The sequence below is a fragment of the Gigantopelta aegis genome, chromosome 1 (genome assembly GCF_016097555.1).
Source record: "Gigantopelta aegis isolate Gae_Host chromosome 1, Gae_host_genome, whole genome shotgun sequence".
NCBI lineage: Eukaryota > Metazoa > Mollusca > Gastropoda > Neomphalida > Peltospiridae > Gigantopelta > Gigantopelta aegis.
In genome coordinates, this window is record NC_054699.1 from 31,671,216 (window position 1) to 31,697,789 (window position 26,574).

General features: G+C 36.5%; 1 protein-coding gene across 1 annotated transcript; it reads right to left on the reverse strand.

The window, feature by feature from the left end:
- Positions 1–1,505: 1,505 nt before the first annotated feature.
- On the reverse strand, positions 1,506–26,185 carry LOC121367738 (dnaJ homolog subfamily C member 3-like). Its single transcript, XM_041492081.1, has 11 exons — positions 25,999–26,185; positions 15,716–15,823; positions 14,952–15,076; positions 14,458–14,532; positions 12,229–12,372; positions 10,269–10,450; positions 8,652–8,877; positions 6,899–7,019; positions 4,350–4,482; positions 3,784–3,929; positions 1,506–1,905 (listed from the first exon to the last, which is right to left on the reverse strand). The coding sequence occupies exons 1-11, from the start codon at positions 26,063–26,065 to the stop codon at positions 1,769–1,771; spliced, it is 1,464 nt and encodes a 487-aa protein (XP_041348015.1). The 5' UTR covers positions 26,066–26,185; the 3' UTR covers positions 1,506–1,768.
- Positions 26,186–26,574: the final 389 nt, after the last annotated feature.

Sequence of the window (26,574 nt, forward strand, 5' to 3'; positions counted from 1 at the left end):
ACAACTCGATTCTCGTCATATAAAACTTCTATAACCGACTACTTGTTAATCTGAGAGCACTAGTCAGGAGTTGGGACAACATTGCAACCGTTGAGTTGGCCAACTTTGTTGTGACAGTTAATAGTCTGAACCTAGCAAAAGTCATGTTTTTTTGGTTTAACCAGTCGTCAAAAACAATAACAACTTTGTTTTGTTTAATGATACCACTAGAGCACATTGATTTTATTAGTCAACGGCTTTTGTATGTCAAACATTTGGTAATTTTTACATATACACGTAGTCTTAGAGAGGTAACTTGCTACGTATTTCCATTAGTAGCAAGGGATCTTTTATATGCACCATCTCAAAGACAGTATAGCACATACCACGGCCTTTGATATAGTCGAGAACAAAGTGCTGTTTCCAACTTCATTGTCATGTAATAATCTACTGCTACTAACAAATGTTTGTTTTTAAAATTATATCGATTCCTGCTGTCAAAAACAGAAATTTACCCTTCAAGTATCTTTTTCTCTTTTGTAAACAGATTGTATCAACTGTTTCATAGAAACAATAAAATGTAGATACAAAACCCGCAAGTTTCTTGATTTATTAGCTAATATAGTCATGGCTAATGTTTATCGGTGCAACCTACATATATATACATTTTTATGGCCTACATTTTATTTAAACATTGCAGTGGACAAGCTTATTAAAGGAAAACATGAAAGAAAGATATAGATTTTTGTGACGACTACTGAAAGAAAAAAAAGAATTTAAATTTGTTTCATCTGCGGTGTTAATGATTTAATTTTGAATTGCTGTCGAAAACCTAATGCATATACATGGCACAATTGTAGATTAAAAAACCCATTAAATATAACAGTGTTATACTCGTTTTCACCAAAGAACGGAGATTCAATCTGGCAAACCTATTTGAAACGAAATTTAGTATGTAGTATATCATGACATATTCACCAAACTCTATAAATATGAGAACAAACTTCCTTAATAAGCCCTTATTTTGCATTTTGGAGAATACATTTCATAAACATATTAACAAAAATTTTCACCAAATTCACTTAATGAATCACTGTTTTGTTGCACTTTCTTTTTACATGTCTACGAACAATCAAGTTTCTTTTCAAATTTTTTTTTTCAAAACTGTTACAACAAATTATATTAAAGTGACAGACCCTAGATTTTAAACACTAAGGCATATTGTCCACTGTTAGAGACGTTTATGATCACTGAAATCAATCATTACTTACATTTTATTGTTTAGATTATCTATTTCCGTATAACTGAAGTGTTTCTGGTCACCCTGGTGTTTCTAATACCACAAAATTAATTTTTCATATTTTAAGTAACGGTTATGGAGTCGCGTTTTAGTCTATTTTTAAGGATATTTCAACGTCACAGACTCTTGTTTCACTCTGTTGTATCCAAATTTGTTACAGGTTTGTAAATTAACCAAACTTAGTGTCCATTTTTACGGGTTGAAACTAGAGTCTAGGTGAACAGTATGCCTTGGTGTTTATAAACTAGGGTCTAGGTGAACAGTATGCCTTGGTGTTTATAAACTAGGGGCTATCCCTTTAAACCACTTGCAGTGTGAAACCTGACAAATGAAACTTTTAAGTTATTTCAATATCAGTTATTTTTAAATTGAATATCTTTTTGAAATTGGCTGAAAGTGACTGGCCATGCTTTCATTATGCACTACAAACACGGAGTAAGAGTTGATGTCTATGTACAGATGAAAATCACATTCTAGGATGAGCTGGTGTTAATTGAAGTGGAATTTAAACGAGAATCCGCTCCCGCCGCCTCCAAACGGATTAAAACCGTGATGGAACGGATTCCCACCCTGTTGATCTTCTGGGTCTAAAGGATCTTCACCGTTGTCAAAACGCTGACGTTTCTCTGGAAAAAAAGAAGAGGAGAAAATGTACATGTATTAACAATATTATTGTGAAACCATATTAGACTACCAATTTCACCTACACCATATTTATCATCTCGGAAAAAACCCAGAAGAGAACAATTGCAAAAGTTTGTTTTGTTTAATGACACCACTAGAGCACATTTATTTATTAGTCATCGGCTATTGTATACAGGTCAAACATTTGGTAATTTTGACATATAGTCTTAGAGAGGAAACCTGCTACATTTTTCCATTAGTAGCAAGGAATCTTTTACATGCACCATCCCAAAACAGGACAGCACATACCATGGTCATGTACATGTATAAACAATATTATTGTGAAACCAGATCAGTACCAATTTAACCTACACCATATTTATCATCCATTATCATCTTGGGGGAAAAAACCCAGAAGAGAACAATTGCAAAAGTTTGTTTTGTTTAATGACACCACTAGAGCACATTTATTTATTAGTCATCGGCTATTGTATACAGGTCAAACATTTGGTAATTTTGACATATAGTCTTAGAGAGGAAACCTCCTACATTTTTCCATTAGTAGCAAGGAATCTTTTACATGCACCATCCCAAAACAGGACAGCACATACCATGGTCATGTACATGTATTAACAATATTATTGTGAAACCAGATCAGTACCAATTTAACCTACACCATATTTATCATCCATTAAAGGCTTTTGGAGGAGATATCGCTGGCACTATAATTTGCAATATGTCCTGCGATATTCTCCTAGGAGATATCGCTTCTTTTTGTTATGTCACTGTATGTTTCAGTGCTAAACCTATCATTAGTGACGTCACGCCACTGTTGTTCTGCTAGTTAACGAGTCTACCGCTGCCAAATATAGTGACATTCAACCCACATTACTGACATTGTTTGCAATTGTCACAAATGAAAAGAATGATAATGGATAATAAAAAGAATATACCCTCGTGTTTTGTGATATCATAATTTATCAGCACTCCTTGATAAAAGTATACAAATTCTCGGCAAGCCTCAGATTTCATACTTTTATTAACTACATGTATGGGATGCAACACTGGTGATGGAACATCAACACAAATAATTATTTGGGTATAACTTTAACCCTGTACTTCACAACACTATGGAATGAAACACCAAAACAAATATACACATGTACATGTATGTGATATTGTTAGCAAACCAAAACTATATCATGGTCTATAAGTATAACATAAAAAATCAAGATTTCCACACCAATAAATCTGGAAAGGCTAATATAAATATCATGGACACACAAACAAATATACAGACATACATAGAGGATTCGTCACGAGTATTTTTTAATATGGAAAATATCAACCAAGTCTATGTTAATTGGTATTCGTCGAGGCTCTGCCGAGACAAATACCGATTAACTAGATGAGGTTGATATTTTACATATTAAAAAACACGAGTAGCGAATTCTATTTATCCTATAACACTTCTAAAATAACATTCTAATTAATTTTTTCGTAAATCACAGTACTAAAGTCGCCGCCATCGCTAATATGATGTCATCACGATTAGCACAGATTAGTTTGACGTCACGCATTATAAACAAATCTTTGAAAATGTTACGCTCGGGTATACGGTTCTTGTTGGCTTGTAAGCAAATGACCCATTCACAGTAACACATTACCTAGAGACCTTGCAAATTTGCATACCATTATTAACTGGGTAATAAAGTAATTATCACATGGGTTTATGACATGGATATCATGGGTAAGTTATAGGATAAAGTAAATTATCACATGGGTTTATGACATGGATATCATGGGTAAGTTATAGGATAAAGTAAATTATCACATGGGTTTAAGACATGGATATCATGGGTAAGTTATAGGATACAAACCTTTATCTGTTAATACTTCTTTAGCTGACGCAAGATCTATAAACATTTTTTCAGCTTTTTTCTTATCATCACCATCGTATTTATCTGGATGCCAGATCTTTGCGAGGTCACGATATGCTTTTAATATTTGCTTCTTTTTAGCAGTTCTGAAAAATAAACAAACACTGTGGTCAGGCTTTTAATATTTGCTTCTGTGTAACATTTAATAATATACAAAAAAAACCTGGGTCACTAGCTGGGATAGGAAAACCCCACTGGATTCACAGACAGCATTTATACAAAAGACAAACACTCCACCAAGCTATTTCCTGCTCTGATACGCACAATTAAATGATAAAAATACATTGATGTGCAAAACTTATTAAAAACACAAAACACACATACATAAAAACATCCACAAAACATAAAATCAATGTTTTAAGACCAAAGAATATATATTTATTTTTTTAAATAATAATAAAAAAATTGCAATACATTTTTTTAAAGATTAAAAAATGTGCAATTAGCCACAAATACTCCAACTGATAACTTCAATGGCGTCAATCAAAACAAAAATGTCAACTTACCTTTTAACACCTAATATTTTATAATAATCTCTCTTCTTTGACTGTTTTAGTAATTTCTGCGCTCTATTCAAGCCATCGTGCACTCGACGATTTTCTTCATCTATCTGCTGAGCTCTTTGAAAATCATTTATAGCTGAAATGGTAAAGGGAAAGAATTTAGTGTTCACATCCATTCATAGCATGTATACATCTAAAAGGGCATATACAAGTACATCCAAAAGGGCATATACAAGTACATCTAAAAGGGCATATACAAGTACATCCAAAAGGGCATATACAAGTACATCCAAAAGGGCATATACAAGTACATACATCCAAAAGGGCATATACAAGTACATCCAAAAGGGCATATACAAGTACATCCAAAAGGGCATATACAAGTACATCCAAAAGGGCATATACAAGTACATCCAAAAGGGCATAAACAAGTACATCCAAAAGGGCATTTAGAAAAAAAGGGTTCACATCCATTCCAAATGGCAGGACGTTGCCCATGGGTAAAGCACCCGCTCAATGCACGGTCGGTCTGGGATCGTTCCCCATCGGTGGGCCCATTGGGTTATTTCTCGTTCCAGCCAGTGCACCCCGACTGGTATATCAACAGCTGTGGTGTGTACTACCCTGTCTGTGGGATGGTGCATATAAAAGATCCCTTGCTGCCAATGATCCCTTGCTGCCAATCGAAAAGAGTAGCCCATGAAATGGCAACAGCGGGTTTCCTCTCAATATCTGTGTGGTCCTTAACCATCTGTCTGACGCCATATAACTATAAATAAAATATGTTGAGTGCGTCGTTAAATAAAACATTTCTTTCTTTCACATCCATTCAGAATCATTAAACGTTTCACTGGGGAAATAAACTGTATTTCTAAGTCTATTTAATCTTTACTTTCCAAGAAACGTGTTTAATGACACCACTAGAGCACACTGATTTACTATTAATCATTAGCTATTTGGTGTAAAAAATCTGGTAATTTTTTACTTGTCTTGGAGGAAACCTGTTACATTTTTCTATTAGTAGGAAGGGATCGTTTATAATATTATGCTCTTTCCCACAGGCAGGACAGCACATACCATGGCCTAATATACCAGTCATGGTGCACTGATTGGGATGGGGGGAGAACCACAATCAGAGAATGGGTCCATTGAGGTTATTATATCCCATGATGCAAGCACCTCAAGCGAGCACTCTACCGATTGAGCTAATTCCAGCCCCACTCCAAGAAACAGGACAGCACATACTAGGGCCTCTGATATGCCAGTAATGGTGCACTGATTGGGATGGGGAAAAACCCAATTAAACAATGGGTCCACTGAGGAAATTTTAAATCCCATGATGCAAGCACCTCTACTGGTTGAGCTAGATCCTGCCCCTCCCCCCCCCCCCCCCCCCCCCCTTCCAAGACAAAGAACAGCACATACACTATCAGTATTCTAGCAATATTATATTGTCCTGTAAGCCGATGGACTAGTAGAATTTCTAGCAACTTATAAATTTTTCTCTGGTACTAGTTAGTCTGGCAGTTAAAAGTTTGTTTGGTTTCAACGACACCACTTGAGCATATTGATTTATTTAATCATCGGCTATTGCATGCCAAACATTTGGTAATTCTGACATGTAGTCTTAGAGAGGAAACCCGCTACATTTGTCCATTAGTAACAAGGTGTCTTTTATATGCACCACCGGCCTCGGTGGCGTCGTGGTTAGGCCATCGGTCTACAGGCTGGTAGGTACTGGGTTCGGATCCCAGTCGAGGCATGGGATTTTTAATCCAGATACTGAATCCAAACCCCGAGTGAGTGCTCCGCAAGGCTCAGTGGGTAGGTGTAAACCACTTTCACCAACCAGTTATCCATAACAGGTTCAACAAAGGCCATGGTTTGTGCTATCCTGCCTGTGGGAAGCGCAAATAAAAGATCCCTTGCTGCTAATCGGAAAGAGTAGCCCATGTAGTAGTGACAGCGGGTTTCCTCTCAAAATCTGTGTGGTTCTTAACCATATGTCTGACACTATATAACCGTAAATAAAATGTGTTGAGTGCATCGTTAAATAAAACATTTCTTTCTTTATATGCACCATCCCAGACAGGGGCAGGATTTAACTCAGTCGGTTGAGTGCTCGCTTGAGGTGCTTGCATCGCAGGATCGAACTATCTCGATGAATCCATTCAACTGAATGGGTTTTTTCTCGTTCCAGCCAGTACGCCACAACTGGTCAAAGGCTGCGGTAGGTGCTTTCCTGTCTGTGGGAAAGTGCATATAAGAGATCCCTTGCTGCATTAATAAAAATGTACCAGGTTTCCTCTGATGACTACGAGTCAGAAATACCAAATGTTTGACATCCAATAGCCGATGATTAATTAATCAATGTGCTCTAGTGGTGTTGTTAAACAAAACAAACTTTCATCCTACAGACAGGATAGCACATACCACTGGCTTTGATATACCAGTCACTGTGCACTGCTTCAAGCAGACAAGTGAGATATATTTTCCATTGAGAACTGCAACCCTGGCCAAAGGTGACTCCAATGATGCAAGTCATTACTTACCTGCTTGATAATCTTCGTTCAATATATGAGCTTCTGCACGGTCTATTAGAGCGTTTATATTTCCTTCATCTATTTCTAAAATTTCCTGACATATTTTTAATGCGTCAGATATATGTCCAGCCTACAAAATATTAAAAGAAACCTACAGCATAAAATTGAATGACATGCATTAGAAATAAAATAACATGAAAATAATGAGTATTGGATCCATGCATTTACTATGTAAAAAATACAAAAAGGAAACCTTCAAAATAAATTACATATATGTATATTGTAAACAAAAGAAACATGAAACATTAACTACAGGTACAATATACTTAAAGGGACATTCCCGAGTTTGTTGCATTGTAAGATGTTTCCGACTAATAAAATACTTCTACGATTAAAGTTACATATTAAATATAGTTTCTGGTTTAGAATATCAGTATCTGTATATTCAATGTGTTTCTGGTTGTCTTAATATTTGTAAGAAGCCCATACTGGATTTGTTTAGGAAATAAAATGAAATTTAACCTAGTAAAAATATTAGAACGATCAGAAACACGTTTAATATACAGCCACTAATATTTTATGCAGAAAAATATATCTGAAATGTAATTACAATCGTTAAAAAGTCTCAGTTAGTCAACAACATATTAAAAGTTGCAGCAAACTCAGGAATGTCCCTTTAAAGGCATATTTGTCACAGACCACTGACATTTAATGGTCTAACAAAGTATTACCTAACAAAAAGTATTTGATTTGTCCTTAAATGTACTTTATTCAACCATCTTCATAACCACCATACTCCATTTATTAATGATATTTTATTTATTATTCATTTTTAGACAGTATGCCTTTAATCAGGCACTCGCAAAATAAATCTACAGAAAAATTAATATAAAAATACATAACAAAATAAAATCAGAAAAATGGCTATTGGATGGATGTACCAGTATTTAATTAAAAATTAATATAAAATGCATAACAAAATAAAATCAGAAAAATGGCTATTGGATGGATATATCGGTGTTTAATTATGTAAAAGCAGGGATGGGTAAACTTTAAAAAAAGAGGAAATCTAGAGAAAATTCTTGAAATCCTACATGTAGGTTAAAATCTATGCCATCTGACACTTGTTGGAGGAAAGGATGATTAAAATGCAAGGAAACGCAATGTTCCATGAGAGGAAAACAACTGATCCGAGGAGAATTCCCACCCCTGAAAAGGAAAAGATGGCAGGCTTGTAGAACTGGCCAGAGGTGTCTGTGTGACCCTCCCTACTTGTGGAGCGCAAACAACTATTTTCTTGAACTCTAGACATACATGTGTATATGTAAACAATTAATAATCATTAAAATAATAAAAACCACTGTCGTCCAAAACATTGTAACAGTTATAATTTTGTTCTCTAGATGCTATGATAAAACATTTGTGGTCATCGACAGATAAACATTTTGCAGAAGGGAATGCTCCCTCTTAACCAGCCTGGACCCACCCCAGACACCCACCAAGTACATGTATTGTTCCTATAGGCGTGGTAGGGTTCTTGCCAGAGGGTAAGCACCCTAAAATCTTTGAATTTTACTTGGAATATAATGGATATATTTTCATAGCAAGAGAAATGCAGCTTAAAGTGTGTCAGTTTCAAAACATTTCAAACCCATAACCACCTAGTGAAAGCACTTATAGTCTGTTTTGTTTTTATTATGTACCCTCAAATTATTTTCTGGCAGAAAGCCTGCCTGGACAGTGTTACATTCACCTGTCTTACCTTGGAATGACAGTGACACATATGCGAATGTGCCTGTAAAAAGTAATGGAATATTTTCGACTCTGTCTTCAGTATCTGTTTAGCTTTGTCTATACATTCGTCGTATCTATCATTGTTGCTGTACTCTTGTGCTGCCTGCAACTGTTTGACTAGCTTTTTCACTTTCTTGTAATGTGGGTAACAGTCTTTGTGTTCTGGATCCAGTTTAAGGCACTCGCGGATCTGTCTGTAGAGGAAAAGAAAGGAAGACAATCAGTATTCATTAGTGATGGGCATCGTCAAAATTTTCATATTGCGACACAGGAACCTGAAATGCAATACACACCACAATATATTGCAAATTTATAAAGTGTTCTAATTTCATGTACATTTTGGGTAGTCAAGCAAGATTCATTCCGAACAAATGAAACTAATGTTTCTTTTCTTGAACTGGATGTTTTAGTTTGAAACTATAATATGTGTGCACTAACACATGCACATAATATTCAAGCGCAAAAAAAAGAGAGGCTAGAAACATATCGCGATACATATTGTTCAAAATATATATTTAATATATCTCTAGTATTCATGTATACGCCTATGCAAAATGTTGTTAATTAAGCATGGACGGTTTCAGGCCTGTAAGAACCGAATAAGAAGAAGGAAATGTTTTATTTAACGACACACTCAACACATTTTATTTACGGTTATATGGCGTCAGACATAATATGGTTAAGGACCACACAGATATTGAGAGAGGAAACCCGCTGTCTCCACTTCATGGGCTTTTTTCAATTGTCAGCAAGGGATCTTTTATATGCACCATCCCATAGGATAGGATAGCACATACCACGGCCTTTGATGTATCAGTCGTGGTGCACTGGCTGGAGCAAGAAATAGCGCAATGGGCCCATTGACGGGGATCGATCCCAAACCGACCGCGCATCAAGCGAGCGCTGTACCACTGGGCTACGCCTCACTCCGCGTAAGAAGTGAAATGATGTTTTTTATAAACAAGGTGTTTGTTGCTGTCCTAATATTTGTAATAGCCCAAACTGGATGTTACCTGCGAAAAATGTTGTACAATTGAAAAAATATATACTAACAAGTAAAATGAAATGAGACCGTAACGGTAAACATTAGTGCACAACCGCAAACTTTGGATTTACAGACAATGGTATTGTAAACAAGAAAATGTATGTCATATGTAATATTAGTTGTCTAAACGACTCTGTTGGAGGGATGGATGTAGCCCAGTGGTTAAAAGCGTTTGCTTGATGCACGGTCGGTCTAGGATTGATCCCCCTCAGTTGACCCATTCGGCTATTTCTCATTTCAGCCAGTGCACCACGAATGGCATATCAAAGGTTGTGGTATGTGCTACCCTGTCAGATACTGAGGGAGGAAACCCGCGATCGCTGCTTCATGTACCAGTCATGGTCTAATGGCTGGAACGAGAAATAGCCTAATGGGCCCATCGACGGGGATCGATCCTAGATTGACCATGCTTTACCACTGGGCTATGTACCACCTCATTTCTTAAGTTCAAGCCCAGAAAAGGGGTAGATCTACAGTATTTTTCCGTTTAGGAAGGGGACTAGTTCACAGGTCCATACTCAGTGCATGCGTTATTCTTACATAAGTGACTCCTCTGCCTCTCCCATGTTGTAGTGCAGCTTGCTCATCTTGAAGAAACCCTGCGTGTTGTCTGGTATCAGTTTCGTCGTGGACCGCAGGTCACCGATAGCTTTAAACTTCTCTCCCACCTGAATGTAACACTCGCTGCGGATTTCTCGTAGGTCTGCGTCCCATGGACAGATCTGAAAATATAGTCAAAACACTAGTATTACACAACTAGATCTTGAGGACTGACAACCAGAATCAGTTATATATGTACACATGTGCGAAAGTTATGTTTCTCAATAAAACAACAGGCATTTGAATTTCACTAAAACGACTCTTTGCAGTACCGAAGGAAGGCAATGTTTTATTTAATGACGCACTCAACACATTTTATTTATGGTTATATGGCGTTGGACATATGGTTACGGACCACAGATATTGAGAGAGGAAACCTGCTGTCGCCACTTCATGGGCTACTCTTTCCGATTAACAGCAAGGATCTTTTATATGCACATACCACAGCCTTTGTTACACCAGTTGTGGAGCACCTGCTGGAACAAGAAATAGCCCAATGAGACCACCAACAGGGATCGATCCTGGACCGACCGTGCATCAAGCTACAATTGAACTACGTCCCGCTCCTTTGCGGTACCATGTCAGTAAAAATCAGGGAACCGTAATTTTGTTTCCCATGATTGTTATATCGAGTATGACCATTCAACGAAAATAATATATATATATCATTATTTCTTAAAAACAGTTACTGATGGGTTCTCATGATCACAAAGCACGGAACCGAAAAAGTGTTTCCCATGAAATTTCAAATCCTATGGCCTGAAACAAGCTTCAACAGTTACATTTTATAGTAAAATCAGAAAAGCAAAGCAATTTTTAAATTATATTTGTTTCTTTCCTATAACATGTCATCCCCCAAAAAAGCCCCAACACTACTCTCATATTTAAAGAGTGTACGTAACCAGTTCTGAATGTTACTGTTGGCTCTGGGTATAAAGTAAACTTTGTTTTGTGAACTGTAGAGCACATTGATGTATTAATCATTGGCCACTGGATGTCAAACATTTGATAATTTTGACATATAGTCTTAGAGAGGAAACCTACTACATTTTTTCTGCAGGACATTTTCCCCTTTAATATGCACATTCCCACAGACAAGACAGAACAAACCACAGCCTTTGATATAATAACTGTGGGGAGCTAGTGGGGTCTGTGTGTATGGAGGGTAAAATGACATACATATACCCTGAACTCTTGGAAATTTATGGATATTTCTAATTTTAGATATACATGCACGACAGTATGAGAACTTTAAAATGCAGTATCCAATTTCAAAACATTTTAAGCCCATAATCACTTAGTAGGGGCACTCATGGTCATTTTGTTTTTTATTATGTACCCTTAAAGGGACATTCCTGAGTTTGCTGCAATTTTAAAGATGTTATCGACTAACAGAGACTTTTTAACGATTGTAATTACATATTAAATATATTTTTCTGCATAAAATACTAGTGGCTGTATATTAAATGTGTTTCTGATCATTCTAATATCTGTACTAGGTTAAATTTCACAATATTTCCTAAAAAAAATTTTTTCGTACATACAACATTATTTGAAGACAAAATCCAGTTTGGGCTTCTTACAAATATTAAGACTACAAGAAAGAAACATATTGAATATACAGACACTGATATTCTAAACAAGAAAATATATTTAATATTTAAGTTTAATCGTAGAAATATTTTATCAGTTGAAAACATCTTACAATACAGCCATCTCAGGAATGTCCCTTTAAATTATTTTTTGGCAAAAAACTCACAGAGATAACACAATCAGAGAATGGGTCTCCCAAGGTGGCTCGAACCTACGACCTACAGGTGAGTGTTCTACCTATGAGCTAGATCCTGCCCACTTCCCCACCTCCTGGACCCAAGCCTAGTTAACATATTGCAATACTTACATCTATGAGTCTTGACAGCAGTTCAATAGCACCGTTAAAGTCGTGGTGTTTGTACATGATATTCGCTTGTTGCACGTCGTCTTCAACCAGGTTCATCAGCTCAAACTGGGAGTGAGCTTCTTCATTATGTGGATCTTGTTTCAACTGCAAAATACATTATTTACTAGCTGTTACAAACAAACGGTAGTTTGTTTTGCTTAACGACACTATTAAGAGCACATTCAGGCCTAGCTCGGGGTCAGCAGAAATTTTCGGCAAATTATCTACCAAACTTAAAATGTTTTAAGAAACCATGTTATTTTCAAACAAAATAAAATAAAATTATTCTTAAATTTGTTCGCCAAATTAAAATAAAATTGGCCAAATTTATTTAGAAATTTGGAATTGAAATTTGGCAAATGCCAGAGCTATAGCCATGTCATTGATTTATTAATCATCAGCTATTGGATTTTTTACACAATATGAAAGGAAACCCATTACATTTTTCTAACTGTCATCTCAACAAGTAGGATCGCTAATATGCTATGTCATTCATATATGTAAAGCGATTATGTCATCCATACTTCAATGAATGTCACAAATGATCAAGTTCAATTCTTAAATAATTCATGTAACCAAACAATTGGTTTTTTACCTACTACTAGTACATCAGGGTTTCTGCCAGAGGGTAAAATGGGTATGGCGCTATACCCAAAATTAAAAAATTTTTAAGTTAACATTTTGACAAAATTAATGATTCTTTATCATTATTGTATGATTTTCTTAAGCCTAACCCTAAATGTAACCCATTTTCTTTGTGGAGGAGGCCCCCATAGCCCCTGTTGACTGTGGTTGCATTCAATTCCATAGTGCCATACCCAAAAATTTCTTTCTGGCAGAAACACTGTACATGTATGCAAAAGTCATGCGAACCAACATCTAGTTACTTAAGATTTTGAAAGATTCCCTTGATTCCACATTCCATTGACATCCCACTTGATCAGATTTGCAGGGCTTGAAATAGTAAGTAAAATACGGCCTGCTGTTATTAAAAAAATAATATCAGGCCAACAAATATGTCCCAAGAAAAAATATGACCGGCAGGAAATATGACAGCATTTAGTGATGGGAGGGTTTGGGATAGTGTGTGGAAAATGATAATCTCTGAGATGTATGTTAGATTATCATCCATTAAATGATAATCTCTGAGATGTATGTTAGATTATCATCCATTAAAGGCTTTTGTAGGAGATATCTCTGGCACTATAACTTGTGATATCTCCTGCAATATTCTGCTAGGAGATATCGCTTCTTGTTATTATGTCACTGTGTACGTTTCAGCGCTAAACCTATCATTAGTTACTTCACGCCACTGTCGTTCTGGTAGTTAATGAGTCTACTGCTGCCAAATATAGTGACATTCAAACCACATTACTGACATTGTTTGCAATTGTCGCAAATGAAAAGACTGATAATGGATGATAAAAAGAATATCCCCTTGTGTCTTGTGATATCATAATTTATCAACTCGTGCTGATAAATTATGATATCACGAGACACTTGGGGAGTATCCTTTATGCATTAACTAAAAGGAATTAAAAGTAATAAAGTATAATAGAATCACAAGCTACATTTGTAAATGTAAATAGGAGACGAGATAATCTAACAGTAACATCCGTCTCTTAAAACAATAACTCGCCTAACTTTTTTGTCTTTTTTGCGGCTGAATTTCTATTTCATCTGCTAGGTCTAAAAAAACTGACTGCTTTTTGGGAGCCACTATTCAGAGCCCAGATTTGAGTGTGTGTGCGAGTGTGTATATCTCTGTGTGTGTGTGAGTATGTCTGTGTGTGTGGCGAGAGATATGTGTGTGTGTGTATGTCTGTGTATGTAAGTGTATGTGCGAGTGCATGCATGTGTGGTGTACATGTATGCGTGTTTGAGCGTGTGTGTGTACCTGTGTGTATATATGTGTGTGTGTGTGTGTGAGTATGTCTGTGTGTGTGGCGAGAGATATGTGTGTGTGTATGTCTGTGTATGTAAGTGTATGTGCGAGTGCATGCATGTGTGGTGTACATGTATGTGTGTTTGAGCGTGCGTGTGTACCTGTGTGTATATATGTGTGTGAGTGCATGTGTGATGTTGCCGCTGCAGTAATTACTTCATGCCTGGTTGCCCTCCATTCATTTTTTTACTGCACTGCTATACAAACCGGCAAATTATAACCTTTACAAAAGCACCACTACTTACAACTTTCGTAAAGTCGGCACGAGCTTTGTCGAGTTTGCCTTGCTTTAACAAAACATTGCCTCTTTGAATACGGGCCTGAAAGTAGAGTAAATTTTAATAAGTAATTTTAACCTCTTTTTTTTGTGGTCATCAACCTTTAAGCTTGCATATATGAACAAGAAAATATAAAAATAAATATACAACAGGTCAAACGAATGTATTTGAAAAAGAATTTTACTTGTATTGTGTAATTACATGTACATGTATATAAAAATCATTGCATTAAACTTCACATACATGTATTATATAACAAATATGTAATTGTGAAATGTATTGTGATTTGCTATCTCTCTCTCTATCTCTCTCTCATGAATATATTTATAAAAGTCATTGCATTAAACTGTACTTGTATTATGTAACAAATGTGTAATTGTGACATTCTATCATTTGTGATCTCTCGCTCTCTTTCTCTCTCTCTTACACACACTCATAAATCCACACACACAGCAACTTACGGCTGTAAAATCTGGTCTTAGCTCAATACATCGATCAAGATCGGGTAAGGCAGATCTGGACTTGCCAATTGCAAGATACACCGTAGCTCTTCGAAAATAAGTTAGATAATTCTTGGGATCACCCTCTGAAAAATCCAAATATTAAAAAATCAGACATTAAATTTTACAATATTAATTATGCACATGTATACATGTATCCATATACCTGCATGTACATATAGTCTTCATGTGCAGGCAACAGACAGTGATATTGCTGCCTTTTATTCATGCTTATACAAGTACATGTAGTTATAAGCCCCTCTGCATTCAGTAAATATGCTAACCACAGGGCTTCTAGAATTTTTACACCGGCCTCGGTGGCGTCGTGGTAGGCCATCGGTCTACAGGCTGGTAGGTACTGGGTTCGGATCCCAGTCGAGGCATGGGATTTTTAATCCAGATACAGGCTCCAAACCCTGAGTGAGTGCTCTGCAAGGCTCAATGGGTAGGTGTAAACCACTTGCACTGACCAGTGATCCATAACTGGTTCAACAAAGGCCATGGTTTGTGCTATCCTGCCTGTGGGAAGCGCAAATAAAAGATCCCTTGCTGCTAATCGGAAGAGTAGCCCATGTAGTGGTGACAGCGGGTTTCCTCTCAAAATCTGTGTGGTCCGTAACCATATGTCTGACGCCATATAATCGTAAATAAAATGTGTTGAGTGTGTCGTTAAATAAACCATGTCCTTCCTTCCTTGTATACATACATGTACATGTATAGCTTACCTACTGCCAGATGGTAGTGCGACAAAGCCTCTGCTAGCTGCCCGGCGGCGAGTAGCTTCTTTCCCATCTCCAGGTTCTTCTCCACATCAATGTTACCTGCGTCCGACCCTGCAACAACAGTTAAAATTATTATAACGTACATACCTGTAGCATCTGTTTATATAACAACATTTGTTACACACCCATTTCAAGGCTAGCTCTGGGTCTATAAAAGTCATATTGTCACAGACCACTGACCTATTAAATGGCCTAACAAAGTATTATCTAAAAATATATAAATTTGATTTGTCCCTAAATGTATTAATGATATTTCATAAAAAAATAACTGAATTATGGCAATGGTCTATAATTCAAAAACTAATATGGATTTCACTCCATCGTGATTCAGTTACATATATGGTGATGGTTTCCAAATATTAATGTAATTTTCATTTATTATCCATTAATATTTTTAGAGAAACAAGGTTCTTAAATCTGTGACAGTATGCCTTTAAACTTCCAAATTTTATAGATACCCATGCTGTTATTTTGTAACAAAGTACCAACTAATACATGAAATTCTTTTGCCAAATTAAAATAAAATTTGCCAGTTCTTTTTTTTAATTCGCAATTGGTGAATTTGGCGAGTGTCAGAGCTATAGCCCTGCATTTAATCTTAATATAGTAATAAAAACCATTCTGACCGTGCAATAACAAAAATATATCATGTTTTGAACATATATTATGAAATCAGGGTAAAACGGGTATGGCACCACACACAAATTGTTTCGAATTTTTTTAAGTTAACCTTTTGATAAAATTAATTACTCGTATCATCAACAATAACCCTAACTCATTTTCTTTCTGGGGGAGCCCCCCCCCCCCCCATACCCCATCGACCATCCCTAACAAATTATTTCTGGCAAAAACACTGGTAATACAAAATCTTGATGCTGTGTTTTATCATACTCCATTTTCGATTTATCCACCTCTTATCTTTACTTTTTTAAATTCGCATTTGGACTTACAAAAAAACAAGAGAAGAAAACAAAAAGAATTGAAATGTGTATCAATTGTGTGTTTTTAATTTTATTTTGGTCTTTATCATTCCCAAAAGATTTGGTGTTTCCAAATTTAAATTTTTAATACAAAACCTTTTAAAATATTAAAACATAGTACACATTACATTTTACAGTGACAACATATTAATTCCAAACCTGTTGTTTGCTGTTTTATTGGAATATAAATATAACTCCATTTTCAAAAAACGGATGAAATCAAGGCAATAATATTCTTGAAGGGGCAACCTGAATGTGAACCCATATCAAAATCCTTAAAATTTATCACTGTCAGTTATAATTGGTTTGCATCAACTGATCAACTTTTAAATAAAATTCAATTACATGTATATACCCGGTACGTAAAAAAAAGGACTAAGTTATAATTATTAGAATCATGACTAGCTGTTGTCGAGTTCATTGGGGTAGATCTTACAAATTGCTAATTTTACTATTGATACCTACACATGTACATGTATTCAGTACTTATTTTCTTTCTGTACAATGTCACATACAAAAAAAAAAAACCCAACAACCCCAGCACATTTACATTAACTCCATCATTTAACCTGTAGGAACATGTAGTCAGGGTTTCTGCCAGAGGGTAAAATGGGTATGGCGCCGTACCCAAATGTTTTTGCAGATTTTACTTTTTTTTAGTTGAAATTTTGACTAAGTTATAATTATTAAGATCACGAGTTATCTACTCATTGTTGTGTTCATTGGGATAGCTATAGACCTTACCAGGGTTTCTGCCAGAGGGTAAAACGGGTATGGCGTCATACACAAAAAAATAGTTTTTTTTTAAGTTAACCTTTTTAACAAAATTAATTACTCTTAGGCCCTATCATTACTTATGATTTTCTTAATCCAAACCCTAAACCTAACCCATTTTCTTTCTAGGGGAGGTTCCACATACACCCATTCAGCACACATTCAATTCCATAGGGCCATGTACGTATACAGTATAATGAAAAAACTAAATAATGCAATATTATATAATTTAGTTAAATTACTGACATTGATCTCCACACAATTTCACACTCATATCAACAGGTATTTCCTCATTAAAGCCACCCACTGAGGTGACTTGTTTAATCTGCTAAATTAAACCACCGTCACTCAGCAGGTTTCTTGAAATCCCATGGATATACAGGTGAGAACGACTTTGAAAGCTCAATGGGGCCACTTACATAGACCTATATGCACATATGATGACAACCGAGGTCACAGCACTATATCAGTCTATAGACACGTGTATATATACATCTACATGTCAATGAGTCACAGGTCAAGCACACAGTATATGTCATCAGGAAGCAACCGTGTTGTGCTAATTAAGCTGTTAATCACCAGGTTTTATTGGCAAAGATATGGACCCGTGTTAAAAAATAAATATATATATATATACTCTTCAAAAGAAGAAACGCAAAACCACATTGTAGTAACATTTGGAGAATTGATTTAATTATTGAATGGTGAGTCCGATAATTACCAAATGTTGCAGGATTGTTCACAATTCACTCTAGTCCATTGTGAGTAAGTGATAGGACACACCACCAAGGTCAAGGTCATCTGGAGTCAATACCGGGTGTGGCCTCCGCGTGTGTTGACAACTGCCTGGCACCGCCTGCCCATTGAAGCAACCAGAGTACGGATGACGTCCCGGGGGATGGTGGCCCACTCGGCCTGCAAGGCTGCTGCCAGCTCGGGCAGGGTCTGGGGCTGTGGTTGTCGCTGTCGGAGGCGTCGGTCCAACTCGTCCCATAGATGCTCAATTGGGTTCAAATCCGGTGATATCGATGGCCAAGGAAGGACATTAATGTTGTTGTTCTGTAGGAAAGCCGTTGTGAGACGTGCTGTGTGAGGCCTGGCGTTGTCATGTTGGAACACTGCGTTGGCGTTGGCCATAACTGGAACGATGTGTGGCCGGAGGATCTGGTCAATGTAGCCCTGTGCATTCAGGTTGCCCTGCACGTGGACCAGGTCAGTTCTGCCAGTGTGTGAGATGGCTGCCCACACCATGACACTACCCCCGCCGAATCTGTCCACTTCCTGCACGCAGTTTGCCGCATAACGTTCACCACGACGCCTATACACGCGACATCTTCCATCATGACGTCGGAGCAGAAATCGGGACTCGTCACTGAACCACACCTGTCTCCATCGCAGTTGAGGCCATTGTCGATGAATCTGGCACCACTGCAGTCGGAGTCGACGGTGTTGTGGTGTTAAGATGACACCTCGAACTGGACGTCTGGCACGAATTCCTACCTCACGTAGGCGGTTCCGTACGGTCTTGTCGGATATCCTGCGCAAACCTGGTATTGCTGCGGCTGTGGAGGTGGCAGTAGTCAATCGTTCCCGAAAGTGGCGTACCCGGATGTAGCGGTCCTGCCCGGGGGTAGTGACCCGTGGTCGACCGGATCTAGGGAGGTCACGTGTTGATCCATGTTGCTGGTAACGGTCCCACAGTCTGGAGATGGTGCTTGGGGACACATGGAATGCCCTGGCAACGGCCGTTCTGGATTCGCCTGCGTCTAGTCGACCGATGGCATTGTTTCTCTGCGGTTCACTGAGACGTGGCATGTCCTGGATTGTCAACTGTCGGCCAGATACAGAGGCCAGGCAAGCGAACACCCTGCACTTTTATACTGTTGGTGTTCATGTTGCACGTGCAGACAACGCACGTGCAGTGGTGACATGGTTTGCACGTGGCTGCGTTTTTGCGAATATTCACATTTTGGAACTTTATTGTACAGTAGCTGCGTTTTATCGAATGTAACCATGGGAATGTGTTTGGGACATGCAATGACCTTATATTCACAAAGCATGAACCGGTAGGAAACATAAAATCGGAGTTATAACCCATTTGTACCCTTTTGCGTTTCTTTTTTTGAAGAGTATATATATATATATATATATATTACAGCTGCTTTATGCTTTGTTAAAAAAAAATCATTTATTTTATGAATTAAAGGGATCGACATACCCTAGTTTCAACCCATGAAAATGCACACTAAGTTTGGTTAATCTACAACCCTGTAGCACACTTGGATAAAGTTACAATTGAGTGAAACACGAGTCTGTCTTTGAAATGGTGAAATATCCTCTAAAAATAGACTAAAACTTGTCTCCATAACTGTCACTTCTCAGACACGTGCATTTTAAAAAAATATGAGAAATGCATTTTGTGATATTAAAAACACCAGGATGACCAAAAACACTTTGAATGTACGAAAATGAATAGTCTAAACAGTAAAATCTAAGTAAAGTATGATTTCAGTTATCAAAAAACGGATCTAATAGTAAAACATATACCTTAGTGTTTAAAGGCACATTCCTGAGTTTGCTGCACTTTTTAAGATGTTATCGACTAACAGAAACTATTTAACGATTGTAATCAGATATCAAATAAATTTTTCTGCATAATATATTAGTGGCTGTATATTAAACGTGTTTCTGATCATTCTAATATTCGTACTAGGTTAAATTTCATTTTATTTCCTAAAATATATTTTTTCGTACGTACGAAATTATTTGAAGACAAAATCCAGTTTGGGCTTCTTACAAATATTAAGACGGCCAGAAACACATTAAATATACAGACACTGATATTCTAAACAAGAAAATATATTTAATATTTAAGTTTAATCGTAGAAGTATTGTATTAGTCGGAAATATTTTACAATGTAGCAAACTCAGGAATGTCCCTTTAAAAACTAGGGTATGTGCCGTTAAGGACATCATTTGTTTTAAACAATATTTATTCCATCGTTTTCATGGTGGTAGGGATTGGTCGATAAGCTTATATAAGCCTATAATTAGGACCGTCCCCAACAAATATGAAATATGCAGATACATTCATATAAAAAAAGTTTGTTTTATTTAACGACACCACTAGAGCACATTGATTTTTTTTTATCTTATCATTGGTTGTTGGACGTCAAACATATGGTCATTCTGACACTGTTTTTAGAGGAAACCCGCTGTCGCCACATATGCTACTCTTTTTTATGACAGGCAGCAAGGGATCTTTTATTTGCGCTTCCCACAGGCAGGATAGCACAAACCATGGTCTTTGTTGAACCAGTTATGGATCACTGGTCAGTGCAAGTGGTTTACACCTACCCATTGAGCCTTGCGGAGCACTCACTCAGGGTTTGGAGTTGATATCTGGATTAAAAATCCCATGCCTCGACTGGGATCCGAACCCAGTACCTACCAGCCTGTAGACCGATGGCCTAACCATGACGCCACCGAGGCCGGTATACATTCATATATAAACAAGCTGACAGGCAGTCATTTCATTTCAACTTATTTGTGTTTATAATTAAGTTATATCCAATTAAGGTTCAACCATGCTGTCCTGGGCACACACCTCAGCTATTTGGGATGTGTGTCCAAGACAGTGAGTTAGTGATTAGGCAGTCATAACTGATAGAAGTACATCTAATAACAGCTGTGGATAAATGAGTATAAAGTAATCAGGTATGATACAGAATTGACTGCCGATTAAAGAGAAACAGCTAGGAAATAAAGAAGTAGACCAGAAAGGGGAGAAATGAAAGTAGAGAGAACGAAAACAGATTGACATGCAGAGAAGCAAAGAGAGAAACAAACAGCTATTAAGTTTCAAAACATTTACTGCTTGCAATAAATTAAGTCCTGAATTGATTTTTAAATGTCTATATTTTCCTGGGTTGTTAACTGCGGATTACCAAAATATTATAGTTGACATGTAAGTATTTTTGTAAATCATAGGTATTGCAATGCACCCTGAAAAGTGGTCACTGACATAGGAAATGTTCTGCATCTTCAATAGGATGTCCACAAACACATCTAGATTACTGTTAACCATTCTCAATCGACAGTGCAGTATTTGCTGACTTCTGTTTCCATAATAAAAGTATTGAGGGACCGTTTCACTTTCATTAATTGCACATTTGAATTTGTTTAATAACACAGAATTCCTAATGTTAGGAGATGTATTACCCGGTATTCCATAATTTTATCGAGAAAGGAAAAAAAGAAATTGGCAAAGAGCATACTGTATGACAGAAATAAGTATTTAAGTGATCAGCATTGCTAAAATGGATTATATTGAATTTGTTTTGTATACATCTACCTCATTATAATATGTCTTATAATGGTTAATGCCAATGTTATATTCTCAAAAGCCCTATTTATTTTTTGTTGGCCTAGGACATATACATTTTGTAGTGCACACATCACACTGGAACAAATGTTGGTTTAGTCAATATTCAGAAAGTATTTCCGTGAAAATTATTAAAATGTGGTTTATTTAATGACTATTTAATTAGCCAAATACTAAATGTTGTAGCCAATATTATATTCTCAAAGGCCTTATTTATAAATTTATTTTCTGTTGGCCTAAGACATATAAATGTAAACATTTTGTAACTGCATACACATGCAGGGCTCACACTGGAAAAATATTTGGTTTAGTACATTTTTAGAAAGTATTTCCATGAAAATTATTAAAATGTGGTTTATTTAACGACTATTTATTAGACAAAGACTAAATGTTGTAGCCAATATTGAATTAAAAAAATAGCATTTGGCTAATTTGGCAATGGACAGGGTGAGCACTGCACTAACAATGTCACATGCAGGTTTACATGTATGTACATATATATATACATACGTGCATCATGTGTACTACTACTAGCTACATGTATATATAGCTATAACTTTTCTTTTGAAAACAGATCAACAAAATAGTAAGCTGTATTAAAAATTTAATAAAATGCAGGCCTTTGGTTTTAAAGATTGTTTTGTTAAACGACACCACTAGCAGGGCTCGAAACAGCCTCAGCCGTCTGTGACCAGGTCGCCAAATGCGACCAACGTCCTGTTTGGGCGACTTAAATATTAAAAAAATAATGGCGTTAGTTGCCCAAATAATATTATCTTCTTTAGAGCTATAACACATGAGGGACTATTAATATTTGTAGTCCACATTAAAATCTTGCTTGTGGTTCGCTTACCATAATTTGCCAACATACATTATTATTTTGGGGGTCATCATTTCTTTTGAGTTTCGAATCCTGCATTAGAGCACATTGATTAATTAATCATGCTATTGGATGTCAAACATTTGGTAAATACATGACTTGTACAGGGTTGAATTTCAATTTTGGGGGGAAAATGACAAGTGTTGCCTTCGGTTTAATAACAAAAGTTAGGGCACCAAGGCAAACGTTTCCTTCAAAATAGGGGCAACATACTTTCCATAAAGTTTCTCAGACAAAAATTATTTCACCTTATCTCCATGGACACTAGTCTATGCAATTTGTTGGATACAAATGCCTAGTTAATGAAAGTAGAAATGAGATAGACAGCTGTGTTTAAACTTTACACTATCTTTTATTACATACCTATTAAATCTTCTTGTAGTGTCTAGTAATAAAGACATTTTCAAACCGTGTGATCAATGTATCTTGTATCACACACAATGCAATGGAACATGAAAGGATACCAGCTAGGGTTTCTGCCAGAAGGTAAAACGGGTATGGCGCCATATCCAAATATAATATTTTTAAGTTAACCTTTTGACAAAATTAATGACTCTTATTATTAGTGTATGATTTTCTTAACCCTTAGTATAACCCTAAACTTAACCCATTTTCTTTCTGGGGTAGGCCACCCATACCCCTTGTTGTCTGTGGTTGCATTCAATCCCATAGCGCAATATTACCTAAAAATTTCTTTCTGGCAGAAACACTGGATACATACATATATACATACATATATACATACATACATACATACATACATACATATACATACATACATACATACATACATACATATATATATATATATATATATATAAACTCTTCAAAAAAAGTAGGGGAACTCCAATAAGAATTTACAATTGTCAAAATTGTAAGGTGTATTAGATGTGGGGAATGGTTATGTGATAATAGTGAATTAATTGGGCAAACATTACAACCGGTAGTTCAGTATTACAGTAAGTTTTATGACCACCAAAGATCTTGAAGGATGATTGGGGTCAGAAGTTAAATTTGAAAAAGTTGACGGGGTTTTTTTATCAGTAAATCGCAAATTCAAACAATAAAAATGACTAAAAACAAAACAATAGCATATGATCAACAGAATGAAAAAGATTGACACAAATAATGTTCCACAGTGATTAATGGACCTTCCTGTAAATTGTCAAAATCGAGAATGACACCCCATGCATGTGTACGGGACAACTGCATGATGCACGTGACGTGCAAACTATGGAATGTGTTTCGGTGTGTTGATTAACAGACCTGAACATTCTTTACTAGGATGTCTGTGGTCAAAACCTATGTTCAGTCTAATAGTTGATATTAACATTAATATTTCAGGTTCCCCTACCTTTTTTGAAGAGTATAGATATACAACCTGGAATGTATGGGAAGGACACAGTAAGGCACTGCAGTGTTTTTCTTAAGATATTCTGGACATAACGGCAAGTAAGAAGCAGTGTTTTTGCCAGAATTTCTTTTGGGGGGTATATGGCGCTATGGAATTGAATGCAACCACAGTCAACAGAGGGGTACAGGGACCTCCCCCAGAAAGAAAATGGATTAAGTTTTAGGGTTATGGGTAAGAAAATCGTACAGTAATGATTGAGTAATTAATTTTGTGAAAACGTTAACTTAAAAACAATATCTGGGTATGGCTTCATACCCGTTTTACCCTTTGGCAGAAACCCTGAGAAGGGCAACTACGACAACAGCCGTCGGTGCCATGGTAAAATTGTAGTTATCAGAGGAAACCCGCTACATTTTTCTATTCGCAGCAAGGGATCTCTTACATGCACTTTCCAACAGACAGGAAAGCACATACTAGCATGGCTTTTAACCAGGTGTGGTGCACTGGTTGGAATGAGAGAGAAAAAACAATCAGTTGAATGGAACCCCAGAGGTAGTTCAATCCTGTGACATAAGCACCTCAAGCGAGCACTCAACCGACTGAGCTAAATCTTGCCCCATTTTAAAGGGACATACCCTAGTTATTAAACACTAAGGCATATTTATTTTTTACTATTATAGCCATTTTTGATAACTGAAATCATACTTTACTTAGATTTTATGATTTAGATTATACATTCAAAGTGTTTTTGGTTACCCTGGTGTCTTTAATATATCACAAAATGCATTTTTCATATTTTTAAAAACGAACATGTGTCTGAGAAGTAACAGTTATGGGGTGTATTTTACCATTCCAAAGTCACAGACTCATGTTTCAATCAATTGTAACTGTATCCAAATGTGTTACAGGTTTGTAGATTAACTAAACTTAGTGTTAATTTTCACGGGTTGAAACTAGGGTACATGTCCCTTTAAGACAGGTAACTGCCCGCATCCACCATAGCCCACACATTGTGCCCACGAGGTGGACTACTAACAGCCCGCCTAGCCCAAAATAATGTAGAAAAATAGACTGCCTACTGAAGTACCCTTCAGTTTTAAAACGAACATCATGTTGGAAAACCAATATTTGTTTTGAAGTTCACAAGAAGGATGGACACTTTAATAATAACTCTGTCATAACTTTACCAGTCCAGTGTGCTAATTGAAATTCTGTAAACGTAATATTCAGACTTATTTTAAACTATTTATATAGAAAGTTTAATTTTGTTTACATTTCTTGTTTTGTTTTTTCCAACACAGATTTATAAGTAATGTTAAATTTAAAACCAAAATCAACATAATTATTTTTGCTCTTAGGGAACGACCATAATTTTCTAGAGCGTACAAACCGTACGCAGGGGGAGGGGGTTAAGGGGCCAGCGTACACTTTTTTTGAAAATGAAAAATGTTGATCAACATTTTTCATTTGGGGATGTACACTTTTGGGGGGGGGGGGGGTCAAAGTGTACGGTTTGTACCCTCGTGAAAATATTGAAAATTATGGAAGGCCCCTTAACTTGACTTAAGACCAGAACACACACTGACACAGGTGACATAAGTTAGAACCAGTCAAAATTTGTATATCAGTTAGTTTTATTAATAAACAAATATTGTGTCATCGAAATTAACCGACAGTAAACTAAAATTTTAAAAGACTTAGAAGAACTCAAAACCTAAGACGTCATGTACGCACAAAATTAATTAATCCGAAGTTATCGCCAACGACGCTAAAAATCAAGAATGTCCAAAGTGAAAGTACCCACAGCCTGTCATGACACAGAAAACCTGTAATTATTTGTATTAAATATCTTACCATCCAGACAGAAATCAACAAGGATGATCAGAGATATTGACTGCAGAACTTGAATCGGCGGCTGCATAACGTGATTTTAAGGACACCTCAGCATTTACTAGTTACATCGCTAGGTTTATACACAACACAGTCAGCACTCGTGGTCAACCTCGATTGGACGATATTATTACTTCCGGGTCAAATCAGGTGTAAATCTCTCCTCTTTGATAGCGCTTCCTTTTTGTATCAGACGTAAATCCCTCCTCTTTCAGTATAAACGACCTGGGATTGCATCAGATAAGTTTTGTACAGCAGCATATGGAGAAGACAGAAATATTCGATCTATGTTAGATTGCGAAGTGATCATTATTTTGTCACTTATGCGTTATAATAAAAAAAGGTGTAAATTTAAATAGCTTTTGGTTGTTTTTTTCTTTCTTTCTTACTTTCTTCTTTTTATTTATTATTATTATTATTTGTGTGTGTATGTGTGTTTACCGTTTTTACTTATATGAGTGTGTGTGTGTGTGTGTGTTTGTTTACTGCTTTTACTTATATTTTTATTGTGCGCGCGAGTTTGTGTATGTGTTTACTGCT

Excerpts from the sequence above, each read along its gene's own strand:
- LOC121367738 (XM_041492081.1), bottom strand. The coding sequence starts at position 26,065 with ATGCAGCCGCCGATTCAAGTTCTGCAGTCAATATCTCTGATCATCCTT. Across the intron at positions 10,451-12,228 it reads TGCTGTCAAGACTCATAGAT|ATCTGTCCATGGGACGCAGA; the intron begins GTAAGTATTGCA and ends CTATATTTTCAG. Across the intron at positions 7,020-8,651 it reads TGTGTCACTGTCATTCCAAG|GCTGGACATATATCTGACGC; the intron begins GTAAGACAGGTG and ends AATATTTTGTAG.